Raw genomic sequence first — 18,413 nt, forward strand, 5'->3', positions numbered from 1 at the left:
CTGCCTCCCTCCAATATCCTGTCTACACTCCCTCCAACCTGCACCCCTCATGATGACATGACACCTTACAACGTGGACTGGATGGGTAAATACCACGGGAAAGCAAATACCGTACTGCGGCCTCGCACCACACACGAGGTCAGCGAAATAGTCAAATATTGTGCAAGTCGGCGGATCGGCATAGTACCGCAGGGCGGTAACACTGGTCTGGTGGGCGGAAGCATTTCCCTTCATAAAGAAGTCGTCCTCAACCTTGGCGCGATGTCGAACGTGCGGAAATTCGATCCGGTCTCTGGTATTTGTCTCAGTAGCACCGTATATTTCCACACGTAGTGAATCCAAACCGCTTCTTCTCCTCAGGTATACTAGTGGCAGATGCAGGTTGCATCCTCCAGTCACTGAGTGATCACATCGCACCCGACAGTCACATCATGCCGCTCGATCTGGGGGCAAAGGGAAGGTTCGCTTCACCCCACTATTGTCCATGTTCAATACTTTGAACACCCGCCCCAAGTTGTCAGATAGGCGGAAATATTTCAACGAATGCTGGAGGTTTACGGCTTCTGCGATATGGGTCTCTACATGGCAGCGTCCTTGGACTCGAGGTCGTGCTTCCAGATGGTACTATACTGGATCAGCTTTCTACTCTCCGCAAGGACAACACAGGTAGGTTGATCTAGTCCATTGAGAAGACACCTCTAATCCCCCGCAGGATACGATCTCAAACAACTTTTCATCGGCGCCGAGGGCACACTTGGCATAGTTACCGGCGTCTCCATCCTCACCCCACCCGCACCACAGGCAACTAACAACGTCTTCCTTGCGTTGCCTCATTTCGACAACGTGCTCCCCTTGTACCAAACAGTGAAGAGACAGCTCGGTGAAATCATGTCAGCGTTTGAATACATCGATCGAACTGCGTACGACATGGCACTGTCACACGGTCTTGGACCTGTGTTGGATGCCAAGGAGGTGGGTGACGCACGATGCTTTGTGCTGATCGAGACAAGTGGAAGTAACGAAGACCATGATATGGAGGTGAGTAGACGAGTGACGGCCAAGGCTGTGTGTACTGAGAGAAGTTGATTACAGAAACTGAATGTGCTCCTAGAATCATTGATGACAGCGGATGAACCCCTGATACTTACAGGAACTCTCTCACAGTCACCTGGCCAATTTGAGTCTCTCTGGGCAGTCAGGGAGGGCCTGCCCGAATGCGTGCAGAAGGAAGGGAAACCGTACAAGTATGATGTTTCCGTCCCTCTCGCCGACTTTCAAAAGGTCGTGGATTCTGTCCTTGGGCGGATGATATCCATGGGCTTACACGGGGACCATGCGGTCTCGAAGGTCGTGGGCTTCGGCCATATTGGTGACGGTAAGTCCGATAATGGGGCAAGATAGTTTTGATCGAGCCTCACCCACAAACTACAGGAAATCTGCACCTGAACGTCATTGCTAAACGTGGGTACAGCCCCGAAATTGAGGCTGCTCTTGAGCCTTTCATATACGAACTTGTTGGTACGTTGCGCCTGATCATCATGCACTAGATGTCGCCGTGCCGACAAAATTACCTGTAGCATCCCGCAGAGGCTCTGTTTCGGCAGAACATGGAATTGGGTCGATGAAAACACATGCTCTCCACTACTCAAAGGACAGCGTGAGCATCGAGTGGATGCGGAAGATTAAGCAAGTATTCGATCCGCTCAATATCATGAATCCAGGCAAGGTTCTCCCGTAGAGCAAGTCGTCTATTACAACTCGTGTATCTACTCATGGTTTTGGCGAGGAGGCTAAGCGCTGAACAATCCTCCAGCGAGCATTCAACGCTCATAGTCGTCCGATGGCATAGGTAGCAAATGTGACGTAAGCATCACCTCTCGACTCTACTTCGGACAACGCGAACGGCAATGCCATGTCTGTAGTGAGTACATGAGACTGGATCTCGTTAGTAGACTACTCTGTGCTGGTCTGTATCATAGGCTGCTGAGGGAAATTGCATACGAATCGTACTGCATACTTGAACCCGAAAAAATGGGTGAGATACTATGCAGTCATTGGATCTCGCTGGACTTGGTCCGTCATTGAACGGGCACATTTTTCAGCCCCGAGTATCGTCCCCTACCTACAAAACTTCAGCCCAACGCAGGCAGACACTACACGAGACAAAACTACGTCATAAGCTGCAGTCTGTTCTAAGGAACACTGATTGTCGTTACTGGCGATGTGAAACTCGATACCATGTGATTTCAAATGACTTCATAGTGATCGCAGGATTACTTATCACGTACACCCAATTACTTCAGGGGAGCGTCATGTTGACCTACAAGTGGATCTTCCAGTCGATCGACTGACGCAGTGGTCGGAATTAAAAACTATAAAAAGGCGAAAAAGGCGCTTCCCTTTCATCGCACGATGGCTGACCCTGGAAATGTGAGTCCTGCGCCTCGTTAAGCTGCGTCGTGCTAATGCTCAAACCGTAGATTATACGTGGCCACAGTATGTCCTTTGCGGTTGTACAGGAGTGTGGGCTAATCGTTTACAGAGGCTAACCTTGCGAACCCCCATACTTCCGAAGAGTCGAAAGAACGTTCCAGACAGGTCCTTGAAGAGTTGGAAGCTGGAGAGAGTGGCATGGGGGAGCCTACCTTCCAAAGGTCCCCCACGGAGAAGGATCCTGAAAATGTTGCTCGCGGTCTGAAGGTGAGGTCGAGGCGGTGATCATGCTACGCGCTGAGATACTTAATACTTGAACCAGGCTGCTGTGAGCAACCCCCGCGTTTCTCAAGAAGCCAAGGAGCGTGACAAGCAGAGGCTCCAGGAACTCGAAGAAGACTAGGTCATCCCTGCGAACTTTGTGTGCTATGACATTTCCGTGATTGTCAGGTTATTGTGTCTTGTATGATACTCGATGATTATCGATACATGAATGTTCGAGCCCATTGCGCCGCGATGTGTCTCCCATCCGGCGAGCGATCACATCACTTTATTTTCTAAGTAAAATGAAAATTGGGTCGTTCAATACGATGTTTGCCATGTGGCGGAAGGACCCCGTTAGCGATAGCAGTAGTCCTCCAAATGATGCATACACCGTCCTAGGCGTTTGTTAACTTTCGCAGAGAGGATACAAGTCACGACGAAACGCACACTGTCTCGGCATTTCCTCCATCGAATCTGTAGACCTAAACCATGGCCTGTCTGCCTTGCACTGATTGACGACTGATAAACACTTACCCTTCCGTACATCACGTAGTCGTAATCTTCCTCGAGGCCCCTTCTACCCTTGCCATCGGGACGCCAAACATCCCTATCCTTGTCCTCCACATCAGCCCCTTCGCCAGCACCTGCTTGGGCACTGTCACGCGACAAGGACGATGCGAGAGCCATAGCAACAGTTTGGTCATTTGATACAGGGAATAGTTCTACGTCATAGTCCAGTGTCATGTCCATGTCGTAGTTTCTCGACCGCGCGTACAACCGAGACACTGTGTGGAGATAGATCCCAGCCACGGGTGACCAACGACAAACGACAAACCTCTGTCAAATTTTCTCCCTTCTTTGTCGATAGCATAGATGGTGAAGATATCGTCGAAGACGACGTTTGATGATGTCGACGACATGATACGGTTAAAGCACAAACTGTCGTGCGTGTGAAATACCAGTGTATGTAGTAGTACTTCTATGAGTCGATTACAGCAAGTACCTGCGGCAACTACTTGTAGTGCTCTACAGCGAAGGAACAACGCCGGAAAAACTTGGACCGGGTATGATCAGGAAGATCGAAGAGAATTCGATTCCTGTGAGGCTCCCGACGTACTCCTTCAACGTCCGCAGCGAAAGAATCTATCTACCATGCTCACTTGATCCTTCACTGGTACTTTCAAACACCGGCTTCCTGTGCGGGTAAGATGTGGTTTTGTGGCATGTTTCGTCTGAACCGCTCGTCATGACGAAAACAGTGAATCTAAACCTATCAATGGTACCAGCATCATGCAGGAGTCTCAACCGTCGCGTTATTGTGTATTGCAGCCTTGATCTCGGACACACTCGCAAGGCCAGGCAAACCGACCTTCCAAGTCCCCTTCGCGGCGAGTACTCGGCGAACTTGGCACTCAATTAAGTCATGGAGCTTGGGCACGTCTTTGAGCATAGCACGGCTACCCATCAGTGACGTAGTCTTCAACCTGAGTGTAAAGTCTGGAGGTAATGAGACAGATAAAACAGGCGGAGCATCTCCAGGTGATGGGGCGGAGAGGACAATCTGTTACAACGTCAGTGCGAGAAAGACATCACCCTCGCAGGCGTTACTTACAGAAGATTCAAATCGGGAAAGAGAGATTGTGAGCGAAACTGGGAGCCGGGCAAAAGACGACATTGGATAGTTGAAAAGATACGTGGTAGAAAGTGAAACAGAGATAGTATCGGAATAGGACATATCAAACTTGACATACTGCATCGAGTAAGTACGCACTCGGAAAGCAAATACGAAGTGGACTAACCGGCAGTGCGTCATGGGCTTCGCTGGCATCTACCATTTGGGCATTAAACAGCTGGGGTGCAGAGTTCCCGAGGTCAACGGCATGCACAGTGATGTGATCCTAGGATAGGCGAGTCAACGCGCAGATACAGAGCACAGTCTGATATTAACCCACTAAGAAGTTACGAGGTCGTATGGTGTTGGCGTAAGCTTCTACTCGCTGTCTGGCGACTTCAATCCCTTCGAGTCCAGTTAGCTCATTTTGTAACTTGGCACGATAGACGTCAATGACCTGGAAAGCGTCGGGAAAAATTCAATACATAAACGGGTGATCTACCTGACGCGCGAGCAAGTTGAACCAGGCAGTGGACTCAAGGCTCGCTTCGGGGGTACCGTCCTCCTCGACTTTGGGTGTGCGGCTCCACGACGGGTGGTCAGGTACTGTACGAGGATGGAAATTCTGTATATTGGGCTGTTCGATCGGTGAAATGAAAAAAAGGTACTTGAGCACAAGTGCAAGGAGGACCAGTATTGACAGTTGACCGAGAACGAGGCCTTGCGTGAAGGTCGGCGTCAGTGAGAATATGTAGTTGCTGCCCATGACGACGACGAGGACGACGACCGCACGACGAGACTTGTCCTGAGTTGAGGACTCTCAGCTCATACAAGATGTGTTTCTAACGGAGGTCGTTGCCGGCCTCACGTAGCGCGTCTGACCACAGCCAGCCTGGCTTGTCAACACACAGCAACTTCATTCCCGCGTCCTGCCGAGACCTTCTGGTGAGGTCGGCCCTGCTATGTCCACGAAGGAGCGTAGTGACTGCTCAGAAAGTCACCCAGGTATGTGTTTCACTGCTAATACCAATGCTATAGCTCCATGTCCATACGTTACCACAGCAAACTGCGAAGATGCCCTATCGCAAAGACTGGTCGCCTTGGTTTCGTGGCCAGCTGCACCTCGCACCGATTCATTGGTTCGTACAGCATTAACAAACATCGGACAAGTCGAACTATTGCAGAGCCTACCTATCGCTCTGCTACCTCCCAAATTACTGCAGTGGGCTGCATATGATAGCATTGATCACTCTCTAACAGCCACGGAGCCCAGCCGTGTACTTTCATCCGCATATACCATTCGCAAAGCGCTCATTCGGAAACATTTCCTCGCGAGATGCATCCGGTCCTACGTACTCAAGCACCACCAATCAGTTCTGGCTACATCCGTTCCGCGGACCTGGGATATCGAATTATCTTTTGCCCACGAGCTCGATGAATTGTGGCACGACGAATTATGGGATCTTGGAGAGGAATTAGAAACCTCTCCCGGCAGGTGGTACATCCTCAAGCCAGGTATGGCAGACGCTGGAATGGGTATTCGACTCTTCAGCAGCAAAGATACCCTGCGTGAAATATTCGAAGAATTCGAAGGTCGCTCTGATGACGAAGAAGCTGAGAGCGGCGATACCTCCGTGATAACATCTCAACTCAGACACTTCGTCATCCAGGTATTCACAAGTCTGTGTTGATCACTCCCTCGTTCAATATGTAAATGCAGGAATATATTGCTACTCCGCTCCTCCTTGATCCTCAGTGAATCCTTGCCTTCAGGTCACGTAAACGCAGCAGAACGGTTCAGGGGTCACAAGGTACTCGCATTAAATCCCCTTTAACCGTCGTTGACGTTCTATAGTTCCACCTCCGGACGTACGTCGTTGCATCAGGTGCTTTGAGAGTATACATGTACTAGACGGATGCTCGCCTTATTCTCTTGCGAGCCATACGACCTCCCAAGGCGCGGCAACGATAAATACCTTCTCCCACATCTCACTAACACGTCGCTACAAATTCACCGGGGAGAAGAAGGGGTGCGCCTATTCGACGAACTGATAGGTTGTCATATCCTCTCCGGAAGCAGAGGGGATCTCCTCCTATCCGAATTAGATATTGCCGATATTAAAGAGCAGATGGCATGGATACTTGCTGATGTATTCAAAGCAGCCGTAGAGCAACCAGTTCACTTCCAGGCAAGTTGTTTACATGCTTTTGACTCTGATTTCCCAATACTCGCCTGAATGTAGGTTTTACCCAATGCTTTCGAACTTTACGGGGTGGATTTCTTAGTATCTCACGTGCAGAGTGGGTCACATGGAGCTCATTTTCAACTCAACATCTTGGAGGTTAATGCCGAGCCTGCAATTGAGCTCACTGGTCGTAGGCTGACTTGGATACTGGAAGACCTCTTCAAGTCTATCCAAGTTGTTTGTATAGCACCATTTGTGGGCGGAGTAAGTGACCAGCTAAACTCCTGGAAGGTAGGGGAAGTTCGTTATAATATGCAAAAATGCCTTGATATGCAAGTACGTGGTGGAATGGGGTGGTAATGGGGATAATGACACAGACAAGGTTAATACAACGTGCTTTTTGATGCTTTATTGCTTTCAGAGAATTTCCTGATACTTGCTGTAGTCTGTAGATGATGGGCGTGACATTATTGTGACGTGCCGTGGTATCACTACTAGGATGGATGAAACCAGGTAATTTCATTCTGGGCGCCAGTCGCACACCTCAACAGTGCAGGCCAATGTCCACAGTCGCGGAGGGTAATTCTGCGCCTTCAAGGAAGCGAACAAAATGGGACGAGGAAGATCACGAGAATGAAGCGATACGTCGGCGTCAGCAAGCCCTCAGTCGTCAACTCCGATCATTGCGAAAACCTCGAATGACGGATGTCACGTCTGTGCCAAAGGGCACGTCGTTATCTCGTAGTCCTATTCGCGACGCGTACAGCATTTTTGTCCCTCCAAGAGCACATCATCCACCTATCCAACCCTCACGATCGGTATACTGTTATGAGAGGCTCAACCAAATTGAAGAAGGTTCATACGGTGTAGTATTCCGTGCAAGGGACAAGGAAACTGGCGATATAGTTGCTTTGAAGAAATTAAAGCTGGAGGAGGAGAAACATGGGTTCCCCATTACAGCGTTGCGAGAAATCAACGCTCTAATGTCGTGCCGCCACGAAAACGTAGTGCACATACGAGAAGTCGTTGTTGGCGATACCTTAACTCAGTAAGTTCAATCAGTTATGAGGCCGAAGTTAGCCCAAAAAATCGCCTTCAAAGGGTTTTCGTTGTGATGGATTTCATCGAACATGATCTCAAGACACTGTTAACGCTGATGCCAGCCCCATTTTTGCAATCAGAAATTAAAACCTTGATGTTGCAACTCTTATCCGCCGTTGCTCATTGTCATGCAAACTGGATACTTCACCGAGACCTGAAGACTAGCAATTTATTGATGAACAATCGGGGCACCATCAAGGTAGCAGATTTTGGCTTGGCCCGACGCTATGGCGATCCCATCGGGGTCGGAGGTCTCACACAACTTGTTGTAACTTTGTGGTACCGGTATGACCAGTTTCAAGAATGTTTTGTACTCTAGCTCATTATTCCGTGGAAGTGCGCCAGAAATCCTTCTTGGAGCAACAAATTACTCCACCGCAGTAGACATGTGGTCCGTTGGATGCATCTTCGCAGAGTTGCTCCTGAAGGAGCCATTGTTCCAAGCCAAGGGAGAGATTGAGCTCCTTTCGATGATTTTTAAGCTACTCGGACCTCCTACAAGTGCGACTTGGCCAGACTACTGCACCCTTCCCCTTGCAAAAACCATCGCCATTTCCTTCACCCCATGCTCACCAATTTCAGGCAGCGCTTCCCGCACATGACAGCATTGGGATTAGACCTTTTGACGTCTCTATTGACATATGATCCGCAACAACGCATCAGTGCGGAGGAAGCACTTCACCATCCGTACTTTAGGTTAGCCTTGTTGTACTATATTTCACGGAACCTGACTGTGCTTTAAAAGTGAATCACCCCTCCCCAAACATCCGGATCTGTTCGCCTCATTTCCCTCAGCTGCTGCCGGAGAAAAGTTCGTTCAATTATTTCTGGTTAAAGCAATTGTGTTGATTTATCAATTCTAGACGAAAGAAACCGTTTGATAGCCCCTCAGCACCTCTTAGGGCGGCAGATAGGATATTTGCAGAAACTGAGCTGCCGTGACGCTTGTCAGGGACAGCTCGGAAACTTATTCAAGACTCGGGTTATAAGTTTGTACGGATCACTTTATCACTACGATACATTACCCTCGTCACCTAGGCCTTCAGAGATAGTCGACAGTAGCTCTCGCATTTTACGGAACCGAGCCCGCGTACGTTCCATTTCGCCACATTTGTCGTAGAACTCTTTCACTTCTTCAACAGTAAATCTATATTCGTGCGCAATGTCACATATTGCTTGGTCAATGATATGTAAGTTGACGTGTGCCACTGCGTCGCTGCTCGTTTGTGGTAGGGGAGGTGGATGTGGTTCATCGCCCAAGATGGAGGTTGGGTAATTGCTACGAAGAATTTTCAGTTTAATCAGCCGTACCGACTGTTCGAGGAGCGTACATCGACCTAGCTCTTTTCGCATTGGGAAACTCTTCGCTGTCCAGGGTATCGGCATTGCGCTTCCCCCAGGCAGGCAAGGGTTCGTTCCCAATCCGAATCTGCCATTCTTCAATGTCTTCACCATCTTCCATCTCTTCCTCGTCTGGACTTACTCTAGGTATTGTGGATGTCGAAGGTTGCGATCCAGCCGGAAGTTGTTGCGTCGGCACGGAAGGAAATATGATGATTGGGGGTGTGCCCGGCATATTCCCGATGTCGCCAATAAGTTTCTCCGTTTGGAAAGTTTCCTCTGCAGACTTTCCGCGCCTTTTCCTTGCGCGTCTGGTCCTCTCCTCTGCTTTCCGAACATAGCCATACTGTCCCTTTTCACCATGGACAGGCTTCTTCTGTTCCACGATAGCCGCAATTAAGTTATCTAAGCGAACTGAGTTCTTCTTGTACCGTTCGCGCCAGGATTGCCAAGTGTGGCGAGTCACCCATGCATACTCAGGGTCTACAGTCTTCCACAACGTCACGAGACTCAACGCTTCATGAGTTGGTATGCTTACCATCTCGCAAAGTTGCTGGTACAATCTGTTCCCGGTTCTGCCCCCAGTTTCCTTGTAAGGAATTTTGGTCGCTATCCACTGGCAAAGGCGCTCCTCGTCCTCCTCCGTAAACGACGTGCGTCTAACAAACAGTCAGGAAGGATCACCAGAGACGAATTGCGCATATACAAACTCTTCTCCTGGGCGACGACCACCAGGGTTTTTGTAAACCAGTGGCGTGTACAGTAATGCACCCTTCTCTACACACTTCTTGACCCAGAGGTATGATTCGATGTACTTGTCCGGAACACCTTGGTAAGACTTGACCAAATGTTGGAATACTTCGGTGTTAGGGTCGGCAAGGATTACCCGAGCAGACTGTGGAGACGCAGTAGGATCACCACCGGAGTGCTTGAAGCACGAGTGAGGCACACATCAAGAGTACTTCGTCCACTCACCATGATCCGTTGACTCAGAGCCGCACGAGCGTTAACATTCGCGATGCTGTGGTGTATATGCATTTTGATAGGTGCTCCACTGTCGACAAATATCTGCTTCAGCAGCATCCCGGCGATCTTACAAGCTTCTACATAAGTGTAGGGCACGAAGTAACGCTCGGGGCGATCTGGGCTAGCCCAACACAGTCGGAGACGTTCCGCTTCGGCAGTGCCAGGTTGAACAAGAATATATCCTTGTCTAGGGACCTTCGGTTCAACTCGCCCACCAAGGGACTATACTGACATAAGAGTCAGTCGCACAGTAGATAGCACTCATCACTCACAGTGATGGTTTCACACAACTCTGCCTGAATTTCTTGACTAATGTCTTTCTGTACGAAAAACTTGACAGCCAGGCCGTTTGCGTCCTGGAAGATAGGCTAGGAGAATGTGCGTGTTATGCGCCAAGCAAGTACTATGTAAAGCTCTCACCATCGCTTCCCACAAGTAGATATATGAGTTTCAATGTGGATGGAGGTTACCAAGGGAGAACCCATGTCTCGGGTTAGGGTTATTGTTTGGTCCACGCAAACAAGTGCCACCCACAGGTTAAGGGGTAATACCAGGGTCACTCATCGGTATGTAGGGTATAGAGGTGCGTATGTACATATATCAACAAGGAAATTATGAATGTATGCAATAATGGCATGGATTACGGTACATGTGGAGTAGGATTGTGCGAATGTCATTAATAGGCTGATCTTGGGATGCCGCAGCTCACGGTGGAGGTTCCCTCATTAAGGACCAAAGTCGTCGGCGGAGCGTGGATGGCGTGACAATTTTCCTAACAGACCAACAAGACGCAAATCAGATGGCAACCGTACCAAGGAGACCCGCTTGGCTGCCCGAGTTTTGTCCCAGTCTTCCGGCTCTTCTCGAGACTCAGATGAAAAGGATAGTTTCTCCTGTATTGAAGTCTGCGACAGTAGCTGGTTCAGCGCTGAGGCCGACGAGTGTGAATCCTCATCTAGGAGGGGATGACTTGATGGAGTTCCATGGATGTCAGCCGATTCCCCCATGAAGGAAGCTGCTCGGAAGGCAGAGATGGCAAAGGCTTCGCCTGAAGATGGCCAGTCGGGACCGAGATCAAGTACAGTACGGAATGACGGCCCGGAAGAGGAATCAAAGGAATGAGAAACAGAACGGCAGCCATCCTCCAGTTGAAAACTATTTTCACCTATATCCAGGGAAGTGGCTGGGGAAAGCATGGATTCAAAAACGTCATTATGCAATATCTCCGTAGCCGGCTGTAGAGTCAATGTCGTTTGCTCAAAGGTCCGTATTTCTGCTGCGAGATCGTTAAGGAGGATATTACGGTGGCATACAAGTTTGGTGACATCCAGACGTAAAGTCTGCAGCCGTCTTGACAGCGTCTGGACAGCCTCTTGCAAACGATCACGGGTTGACTTTTGAAACGGTGCCAAAACGGCGATATTACGGGCGACGCGAAGGTCAACGCCTATCTCTGAGTTCGTAGCGCATATTCGATCTTCCAGGTCGCGTACCGTGGAATGGATTATCTGCGCTCTAGAACGGAGGCCGAAAGGTTTTTCCATAGAAGAATAGGGTGACCCCAGGCCGCCAGAAGGGACCGAAAAGTCCTCCAAGCCAACTGTAACTTTATCAGTACCAGAGCGCATGCCTGCCGGTCTGGCTTCAACAGCATTGCATCTCTCTCTGCATTGCAATGCCTCATCAATATTGGGGCCAGCCGGCGAGTCCGAAGCTCTAGGCTGCCCTGCGCTGGTAAACTGTAGATCCTGAAGATGGGATGCGGCAGCCGTAGTCCCAGCAAGGTCAACGTCTTCTCCCGGTATCCCTAATGACCGCATGTGTATCCCCGTTGACATAAAGGCACTCGCGTAGTTAATGCGCGATATCCACTCGTTCATCTCTCCTTCATCTTGTGTTTGTAAAAGGATGTGGCGGCCGTCGGAAATGACGAGACGGAAGGTATGCGTATGCTAAACAACATAAAAATGAGAGACAGACTCGTGACAGAAGACAGGCGTACCCTGGTATATAACCTATCAAAAACTGCTAGCGCATCTTTAATGGGTATGACTTCATCCGGTTTAAACTGCATTGCCTGAAGTGGGGGTGGTTTAGGGGTGTCGTTCCAGGAGAGAAGGATTGGAGTCCATGATACATCGCGAAAAAGGAGCAATTGTGACCAAGTTAGGGCAACGCTGTATGGTCGCCACTTGCGGGAAATGGATCGCTTTCCTCCCTCAACTACATCATCTTTGAGATTGAGGGTGGCTACTTTGACAAGTCTCAGGCTCCAAATCCCAGGAGATGTGGGGTGTAGACTGCTGATTCCGCCACTTTCGGCCAGTGGGTGACTGGGGAAGCCTCCGATGCTCGACCCAAAGAAGGCTACGGGTAGCCGAGTACCATCCGAGGAAGATATCACGACGACAAGACTTCTAGCAAAGGCTAGGAGAATCTCGTCGTAGTCCCAGGAAACCCCAGTTCCTTCCCAACTAAAGGGGTTCTCTGTAGGAACGTATTCCTCGACCTTGACACGCAATTGATCCAGCAAATTCTGGAGAATAGATCATTGAGTGGTCAGGGAGGATTGTCATCAAAACTAACATGCATAATGAGGTAGTAGGGGTCAATTTTCGGCTTGCTGAGTAGGGGGGTTCCGACCGCGGTCAGTGGACTAGGAAGGGTGGCAGGAGTGGAGGGCCGGGTATTTCCCCCCTCGGAAAATCTATTGCCATTAGTTCCACTGTCCAGGGGATCCTCGATAAATACGAAAGGCGCAAAAACTACGTTGTCATAGAAGCACTGCAAGCACCAGCTGTAAAGAGTGATGAATGCCCTAAGGAAATCGACATACATCAAGAATCTCGGTCATCAATCCTGGAAGAGACGTGTTCTTCACATAATCGGCTTTGGACATTTTGCGTCGGTTAGACTTGTTGAATGCGTCGGTATGTAACATAATTAGGCTGAAAGCCAGGATATATGGATGGTCTGGAAAGACTGTTACTATCATTGGCGAAGAAAATGATGAGGGAACGTGCCTGAGGAAGAAAAAAGGTCAGGGTTACATGACATATACCTGCTGGCAAAAGCTTCTATAACTCTGTCGATCTGTTGAGTCTCTCGGGGAAGACCGACATTCATTAACAACCTGCGCAATGCAACATCAAGGGGATCGCCGAAGAAGGCAAAATAATTGATGTATGATTTCAACGAGTCCGCATAAATGCTTTCAGCACTGATTGATATAAGCGGAGGCATCTCGTGGTGATTATCCAAACCATACCTTGATGCCAGAATGCCTGCTATGTCAGCCTTGGAAACGAATGACATCAATCGTTGTAAGAAAGCATCAGGGGGTTCACCCGCTTGGGGTTTCAGAGCTTCCGGCGGTAAGTGAGATACGGAAGGTCGAGGCGACCTTACTGTTGGGGATGAGGAGCCGTTTCCAGTCCCGCTAGAGGAGAATAAATTAACAGAGAGTCGGTGTAAAAAGGGAGGGTTGGTAGCGGAGCGGGGGCGCGGGAGAGTATTTGATGAGTTGCCCTTGGGAGATTGAGGTATCGGCTTACTCAGACCCTTGGTAGCAGAATCTTTGGAAGTGTTTGCGGGTCGAAACGACAGAGGAAAAAAGGACTGGGAACGGATACGTGCAGGCGTTTCTGCTGTAGCAGGTCGCCGCGTCACGGCCGGTGACGATAGGAAAGGATTAGCAATGGACGAGGAATCAGATGTTCTTGATTGATTGTGAGGAAGCACAGGTACGTCGCCATTACCGGTCGAGGGGCGCTTAGAAAACTTCTCTGAATGACGTCGTGTCAGTGTAAACAATGGAACTGCGGCTCCATGGCTTTGCCGTGTAGCAGCGTTAGGTGCAGGGTGTAAACCGAACAGAGAGGGAGACATGGGGTGTCCAACTGGAAGAGAAGGTGACTCCGAAAGACCGAGACGCTGTATCGGGCTAGTGGTTTTGCGTGACAAGAACGAGGGCTTGCGAGTTAAACGGGAGGACGGATATTCGCGTTCCGTGGCATTGGGGGTTGCTTTCTTGCTCTGGGGGAACGGTGCCATCGAGACGACCCGGTTGCGAGTATCGTTAGGTGTCAGAAACCCAGTGAATGCAGCCTCCGAGGACCGGAGAGCGTGTGCACTTCTGCTCGGTCGCAAGTAACCCGGGAGCTGGTACGTTGCGTCAATACCATTCGGATCAGCCGAGGATTTAACATCGATGTTGATATGGATTTCAGGTTGTTTTGATGATGTTTTAGAGGGAGCGACCTGAGCAGCAGTAGAATCATTATGCAGAAACCGGTGGCTAGGCTTCATGACCTTCCGGTCAGATAAAGATGACATTCCTGGTGCATCGTCATTGGAACGTGACCCAGTATCGTGGTCTGGTAGAGGGCTTGGAGGTAAATCCTTGTCCCTGTTGAAGGCCAAGTTGGAAATGGGCATACTACGTGGAATTGTGCCGTGTTCGTTTCCGGATGGACTGGCACTGGCAGGGTTCTGGCGCGATGGCGCTGGGCGTCCGCGACGTCTCCAGACAGGGAGCGAAAAGGAGTACGGCTGCCTTCCTGAGGTTTCAGAAATATGACCAGGCGTGTCCCAAGGTGCCACATCTTTGGGAGGAAGGGAGGGGGGATCTGGCTTGCAGGATGCCGCGTTTAGTGACACCCCAGAGCGACGCGCTTCCGACGACGAGGAACCTCGACTCCCAAGACCAAGAATGCCCACCATGTTCAAATATGGAGATGCTGTGGAGGAACAAGAAGCGCGTTCCAACCTCCACGGAATATGGTGACACAAGTCAGCCTATTATGTAGCCAGGTGATTTGAATCCGCAGTGATGGCGGAAGTCAGAAGCCATCATGGCGCCAAAATTTTGGCAGCATCGAGGCCGTATTAGACCCTCCATCACAATTAGTAATCCATTTTCGAACATCGTATACTACACCTAACGATGTATGTATGTACGCATTTGCAACCTGTGTAAGTCACGACTCCGAGTTTAGTAGACCAGAGCAGACACTGGCTATCATCGGGCAGACTGTCGATTTTGTCTGTCGATTTTTTTGCGCTTTTCCCTCAGTGCATCGTGCTGTCGAAGCATGAACAACGCAGTCAGCGTCGAAAAGACTATATCACGAACCTCGGCTGCCTGCTTCCTCTGGCTGTGCTTCATCCTCTCGTACAACTTGCGCTTCTTGTTACTCAACAACACCTTACTCATATCCTCCTCGTCGCATCGCTTGGCAGTTTTGCCCCCCACTCCACGGCGCGTGGTCTGTAGCTTCTTTACTCCTGTCTGGAATTCATCGTACTCGACTCCCGCAACTTCTGCAGCCAACTCTGCGGCGCGCAGAGATTCTGCATCGACGTGCACAGGTACAGCTTTCTTCGTCCCACCTTTCACTTCTTCGCTGTCACTTTCGGCTCCCCCTACTTCCTCATTCTCTTCATGAATGGAAGCTCCTGATTCGTCCTCGGACAAAGGTGCAGTCGGGTCATAAGCGCCGGGTTTGGCATCGAATGGTGACAAGTGAGGTGGAAGAGTCGCGCCTTGACGATAGAGATCTTCAAGGAGTATCCGCCCGGCGTTAATGCAGTCTACAACCCATTGTGGCTGCACGTATTTTCGCTTTCCTTTTTGCTCACTTCCTTCGCAAGACTCGTTATTTCTGGTAACTGCGGGTCTATCGATGACGACATGAGTGATGCTCTCATCGGATTCAGTGAAAGGCGATCCGCTCCCAGAAGACACGGGCCACCCCACGCGACCTCCAAAAGAACGAATTAAAAATTCGAACACAGGTCGTGAAACCTCACGTGACAGGAAAAATGTATATGGCGAGAAGAGAGATGAGGAATTCGACCTAGGAACTGAAGATATCGATTGCAAAGTAGGAAGCGATGCTGTCGGGCTGGAATCATTGGCGGATGGATGAGGGACGAATTCCTCGTCTACCTCCGTTGCCTTGGGTGGGTCATCGACAACGTCCATGGACTCAACACGACCAGTTGGTGATTTCCCTGTAGCGATGCTCTTGATCGCTCGGCGGACTTCCTTTGATGAGGCCTTTTTCGCAGTATTGTTTGGTTCAAGAGCCACGACTTTGCGGTCGGCTACTTGGAGACTAAATGCGCCGATGCCCGCCCCAGCTTCATCTCGAGTTGTATCCAGGGGAGGAGGATAAATTAGCCCGGCGTCTGTGTAAAGCTTGAAGAACACGAAACCCAGCAGCGTCTGATAGAGCTCCAAGAAAGTAAGCATCACCCGGACGTCCTACGTCAGAAGGGACCTGGTAGAATGCTCTGTAAGGGTGAAAAGCATCACAACCGAATACTTACATTCTGAGTGAACTGATAGGGTACAAGCCATGTTACATTCTGATCCATGACGTCTGCCTGATAATAGATCCCCTTGATCGACAAGAAGACCTTCTTGAGCGACCGTGAATGCATTATATATAACTGCCATTCGGCAGCGAGACGGGAACAATTAGCTACCAGCGCAGCGGAAACGCGGTCGTTCGCTGGAAGCGAGGCAAAAAGGAATATCATGCATAATGCATCGTCGATGTCCCTCACAGCGTCAATAAATGTGGGGTATCTGCAAAGTGCGTCAGCGTGTCCGAAATTGTGCCTTCCACTGGTCACTATCAAACCTCTCTTTTATGATATGATCCAGCTTATACGAAGGTTTTTGCTCCTCCAGATGTTTCGCGATACTCCACTCACCCCTTCCGAGTGCACGGGAGATTTTCTTTGCGAATGCTTTATGGTCTCGCAATTTGTTCAGGACAGGCTCGTGCAGAAGATACGCAATATCTTTCGCATAATAGAAGGATGTCGGTGCAGTCGACCCCTTGTTGGCCTTCTTCTTGTTTCGCGGCTCGCGAGGAAATATGCCTATCGATAGGCCATGTGAGGTCAAGCCCAACGAATACTGAGACCCAACCTTTTAAAATGCACAACCGTCTGAAATCAGCCAGTGAGCATTGCAACTTTTTCACCGCGGTAGAACGCGTCATATAAGCCTTGGCTGCGCCTGCCTTCCCCTTCTTCCTTAAGCGTCCCATGGTGTTGTCTTGGGCCTGAACGATGCAAGGCAAGAAGGTTATGCATAATTCATCGCAGAATATTTGTTTGTCCAAACCAAACAAAGTCGCCCTTCTCATCATACCCCGATCATGAGGTGAGGAATACACAAACGTAGGAGCGTCCCAACTCATCCGCTTCTAGTCAATACGTTCACGTCCCAAAATCAGAAGCTAGACGAAGCTCAGCTCCGTCAACTGGAGGAACACGAGATCAGCCAAGGTCCACTGTCAGTCCTACAGCAAGCCGTACGCAACAATGCGCAGGTACTCATCTCCTTGAGGAATAACAAGAAATTGCTAGCGCGCGTGAAGGCGTTTGACAGACATAGCAACATGGTAAGTTGAGATTTCTTCCGTATTTCATCGTTGTTCGTATTTTGCAGGTTTTGGAGAATGTCAAGGAGGTAATCTTCTCGGTCACGTCTCCACTTCCAAGACTAATGATTGACCGCACAGATGTGGACAGAGACACCAAAGGGGAAGAACAAGCAGCCCCTGAACAAAGATCGCTTTATCAGCAAGATGTTTCTGCGGTTAGTGTTCCGTTCGGCTGGGGTACTGTTTGTCTGATACCCTTCGCAGCGGTGATTCCGTCATCTTAAGTGCAATGCTATTTCTTTCACCTCGTTTGTCACCTGACCCTTTACAGTTCTTCGAAACCAGGCTTGAAATGGCCGCGTCTGGCAATTCACACCAAGTCTCGCAAATCTATCGATCATCGTGTGTGCATTGTTACACTTGCACGACTGGACCGAGAGATCCCAAAAAATTCACTGCGTATGAATGGTACAAGAGTAGCCTGTGCAAAATACGGAGCAAGTTCGCATGTAGATCGTCCACGAAATGCAAAGTCGTAATTGTCAAGAATAGTTCCTAGATTTTTGAGTGAGAAACAGCACTCGAGTCATGATCCACACCGAAGTAGTAGATTCCTGTATGCCATGCGGTTGTGGAGTTTTGAACCGAAGTATACTCGTTCGAAGTACAGGACTCAAGTCACAAGTGTCAAGAGACCCGCAGGACTTGACTGTAACTCGCGGAGGGTAGTATTTATTTTGCTTTCTATGACGCCCTAACCAGAGACATGAGGTTCGGAGAGGCGATGGAAAAGTCTAAGCTACTCACGACATCTGTCAAGTGTTTATTGCGCTCGATTTCACCTCGAAACCATGCTACTGTCTCCGAACGAGCAGCTGAATCTGGTATGGCTAGAAGAAATGGTGGCCATCTGAGCGGAGAAAAAGTTAACGACCATACATCGTGAAGCCCTTATAACCTGACGGTACAGATTTAAAACTTCTTTTTGTAAAACGAAATGCCTTGAGAGTGAGTATGCACATGGCTGGGTCTTCGCTGGCGGTGTCT

General features: G+C 49.6%; 11 protein-coding genes across 11 annotated transcripts; 5 read left to right on the forward strand and 6 right to left on the reverse strand.

The window, feature by feature from the left end:
- Positions 1-81: 81 nt before the first annotated feature.
- Positions 82-2,035, forward strand: F5J12DRAFT_743325 (uncharacterized protein; the record flags this gene model as incomplete). The annotated part of the gene is made up of 7 exons (XM_051742049.1): positions 82-295; positions 361-460; positions 515-666; positions 713-1,038; positions 1,093-1,375; positions 1,432-1,518; positions 1,578-2,035. The coding sequence occupies 7 exons, from the start codon at positions 82-84 to the stop codon at positions 1,736-1,738; spliced, it is 1,323 nt and encodes a 440-aa protein (XP_051599531.1). The 3' UTR covers positions 1,739-2,035.
- F5J12DRAFT_131675 (conidiation-specific protein 6) lies at positions 2,017-2,944 on the forward strand. The gene is made up of 6 exons (XM_051738082.1): positions 2,017-2,035; positions 2,103-2,240; positions 2,304-2,430; positions 2,481-2,496; positions 2,543-2,700; positions 2,756-2,944. Exons 3-6 carry the CDS (start codon positions 2,413-2,415, stop codon positions 2,834-2,836), a joined length of 273 nt encoding a protein of 90 aa, XP_051599532.1. The 5' UTR covers positions 2,017-2,035; positions 2,103-2,240; positions 2,304-2,412; the 3' UTR covers positions 2,837-2,944.
- A 39-nt stretch (positions 2,945-2,983) lies between these two features.
- F5J12DRAFT_721853 (RNA polymerase I) lies at positions 2,984-3,617 on the reverse strand (the record flags this gene model as incomplete). The annotated part of the gene is made up of 4 exons (XM_051741335.1): positions 2,984-3,092; positions 3,145-3,179; positions 3,232-3,482; positions 3,533-3,617. 4 exons carry the CDS (start codon positions 3,615-3,617, stop codon positions 2,984-2,986), a joined length of 480 nt encoding a protein of 159 aa, XP_051599533.1.
- Positions 3,618-3,643: 26 nt separating this feature from the next.
- On the reverse strand, positions 3,644-5,179 carry F5J12DRAFT_835627 (maintenance of mitochondrial morphology protein 1). The gene is made up of 5 exons (XM_051745921.1): positions 4,812-5,179; positions 4,650-4,766; positions 4,497-4,595; positions 4,310-4,447; positions 3,644-4,258 (listed from the first exon to the last, which is right to left on the reverse strand). The coding sequence occupies exons 1-5, from the start codon at positions 5,073-5,075 to the stop codon at positions 3,986-3,988; spliced, it is 891 nt and encodes a 296-aa protein (XP_051599534.1). The 5' UTR covers positions 5,076-5,179; the 3' UTR covers positions 3,644-3,985.
- Positions 5,180-6,951, forward strand: F5J12DRAFT_835628 (tubulin-tyrosine ligase family-domain-containing protein). Its single transcript, XM_051745922.1, has 5 exons — positions 5,180-5,989; positions 6,083-6,120; positions 6,165-6,206; positions 6,250-6,498; positions 6,553-6,951. Exons 1-5 carry the CDS (start codon positions 5,272-5,274, stop codon positions 6,853-6,855), a joined length of 1,350 nt encoding a protein of 449 aa, XP_051599535.1. The 5' UTR covers positions 5,180-5,271; the 3' UTR covers positions 6,856-6,951.
- A 104-nt stretch (positions 6,952-7,055) lies between these two features.
- F5J12DRAFT_893319 (Pkinase-domain-containing protein) lies at positions 7,056-8,538 on the forward strand (the record flags this gene model as incomplete). The annotated part of the gene is made up of 6 exons (XM_051747644.1): positions 7,056-7,543; positions 7,597-7,881; positions 7,934-8,097; positions 8,202-8,292; positions 8,342-8,407; positions 8,460-8,538. The coding sequence occupies 6 exons, from the start codon at positions 7,056-7,058 to the stop codon at positions 8,536-8,538; spliced, it is 1,173 nt and encodes a 390-aa protein (XP_051599536.1).
- Positions 8,460-10,418, reverse strand: F5J12DRAFT_131651 (uncharacterized protein). Its single transcript, XM_051738081.1, has 7 exons — positions 10,384-10,418; positions 10,236-10,331; positions 9,913-10,185; positions 9,648-9,865; positions 9,476-9,596; positions 8,928-9,427; positions 8,460-8,875 (listed from the first exon to the last, which is right to left on the reverse strand). Exons 1-7 carry the CDS (start codon positions 10,384-10,386, stop codon positions 8,608-8,610), a joined length of 1,479 nt encoding a protein of 492 aa, XP_051599537.1. The 5' UTR covers positions 10,387-10,418; the 3' UTR covers positions 8,460-8,607.
- A 102-nt stretch (positions 10,419-10,520) lies between these two features.
- Positions 10,521-14,816, reverse strand: F5J12DRAFT_131785 (uncharacterized protein). Its single transcript, XM_051738083.1, has 6 exons — positions 13,232-14,816; positions 12,987-13,183; positions 12,800-12,936; positions 12,550-12,747; positions 11,966-12,499; positions 10,521-11,915 (listed from the first exon to the last, which is right to left on the reverse strand). The coding sequence occupies exons 1-6, from the start codon at positions 14,683-14,685 to the stop codon at positions 10,689-10,691; spliced, it is 3,747 nt and encodes a 1,248-aa protein (XP_051599538.1). The 5' UTR covers positions 14,686-14,816; the 3' UTR covers positions 10,521-10,688.
- Positions 14,817-14,853: 37 nt separating this feature from the next.
- On the reverse strand, positions 14,854-17,082 carry F5J12DRAFT_835656 (Pescadillo N-terminus-domain-containing protein). The gene is made up of 5 exons (XM_051745923.1): positions 16,907-17,082; positions 16,614-16,857; positions 16,297-16,558; positions 15,098-16,231; positions 14,854-15,046 (listed from the first exon to the last, which is right to left on the reverse strand). The coding sequence occupies exons 1-5, from the start codon at positions 17,025-17,027 to the stop codon at positions 14,984-14,986; spliced, it is 1,824 nt and encodes a 607-aa protein (XP_051599539.1). The 5' UTR covers positions 17,028-17,082; the 3' UTR covers positions 14,854-14,983.
- F5J12DRAFT_905970 (uncharacterized protein) lies at positions 17,050-17,717 on the forward strand (the record flags this gene model as incomplete). Its single annotated transcript, XM_051748727.1, has 6 exons — positions 17,050-17,064; positions 17,217-17,384; positions 17,432-17,452; positions 17,505-17,581; positions 17,631-17,650; positions 17,698-17,717. The coding sequence occupies 6 exons, from the start codon at positions 17,050-17,052 to the stop codon at positions 17,715-17,717; spliced, it is 321 nt and encodes a 106-aa protein (XP_051599540.1).
- Positions 17,718-18,170: 453 nt separating this feature from the next.
- F5J12DRAFT_701382 (uncharacterized protein) lies at positions 18,171-18,369 on the reverse strand (the record flags this gene model as incomplete). Its single annotated transcript, XM_051740510.1, has 2 exons — positions 18,171-18,256; positions 18,306-18,369. Coding segments are annotated over 2 exons (150 nt in total), but the record flags the coding sequence as incomplete, so codon positions are not given.
- Positions 18,370-18,413: the final 44 nt, after the last annotated feature.

Source organism: Pisolithus orientalis (assembly GCF_024613125.1).
Source record: "Pisolithus orientalis strain OTSU chromosome Unknown F5J12scaffold_16, whole genome shotgun sequence".
In the NCBI taxonomy this organism is placed as follows: Eukaryota; Fungi; Basidiomycota; class Agaricomycetes; order Boletales; family Pisolithaceae; genus Pisolithus; species Pisolithus orientalis.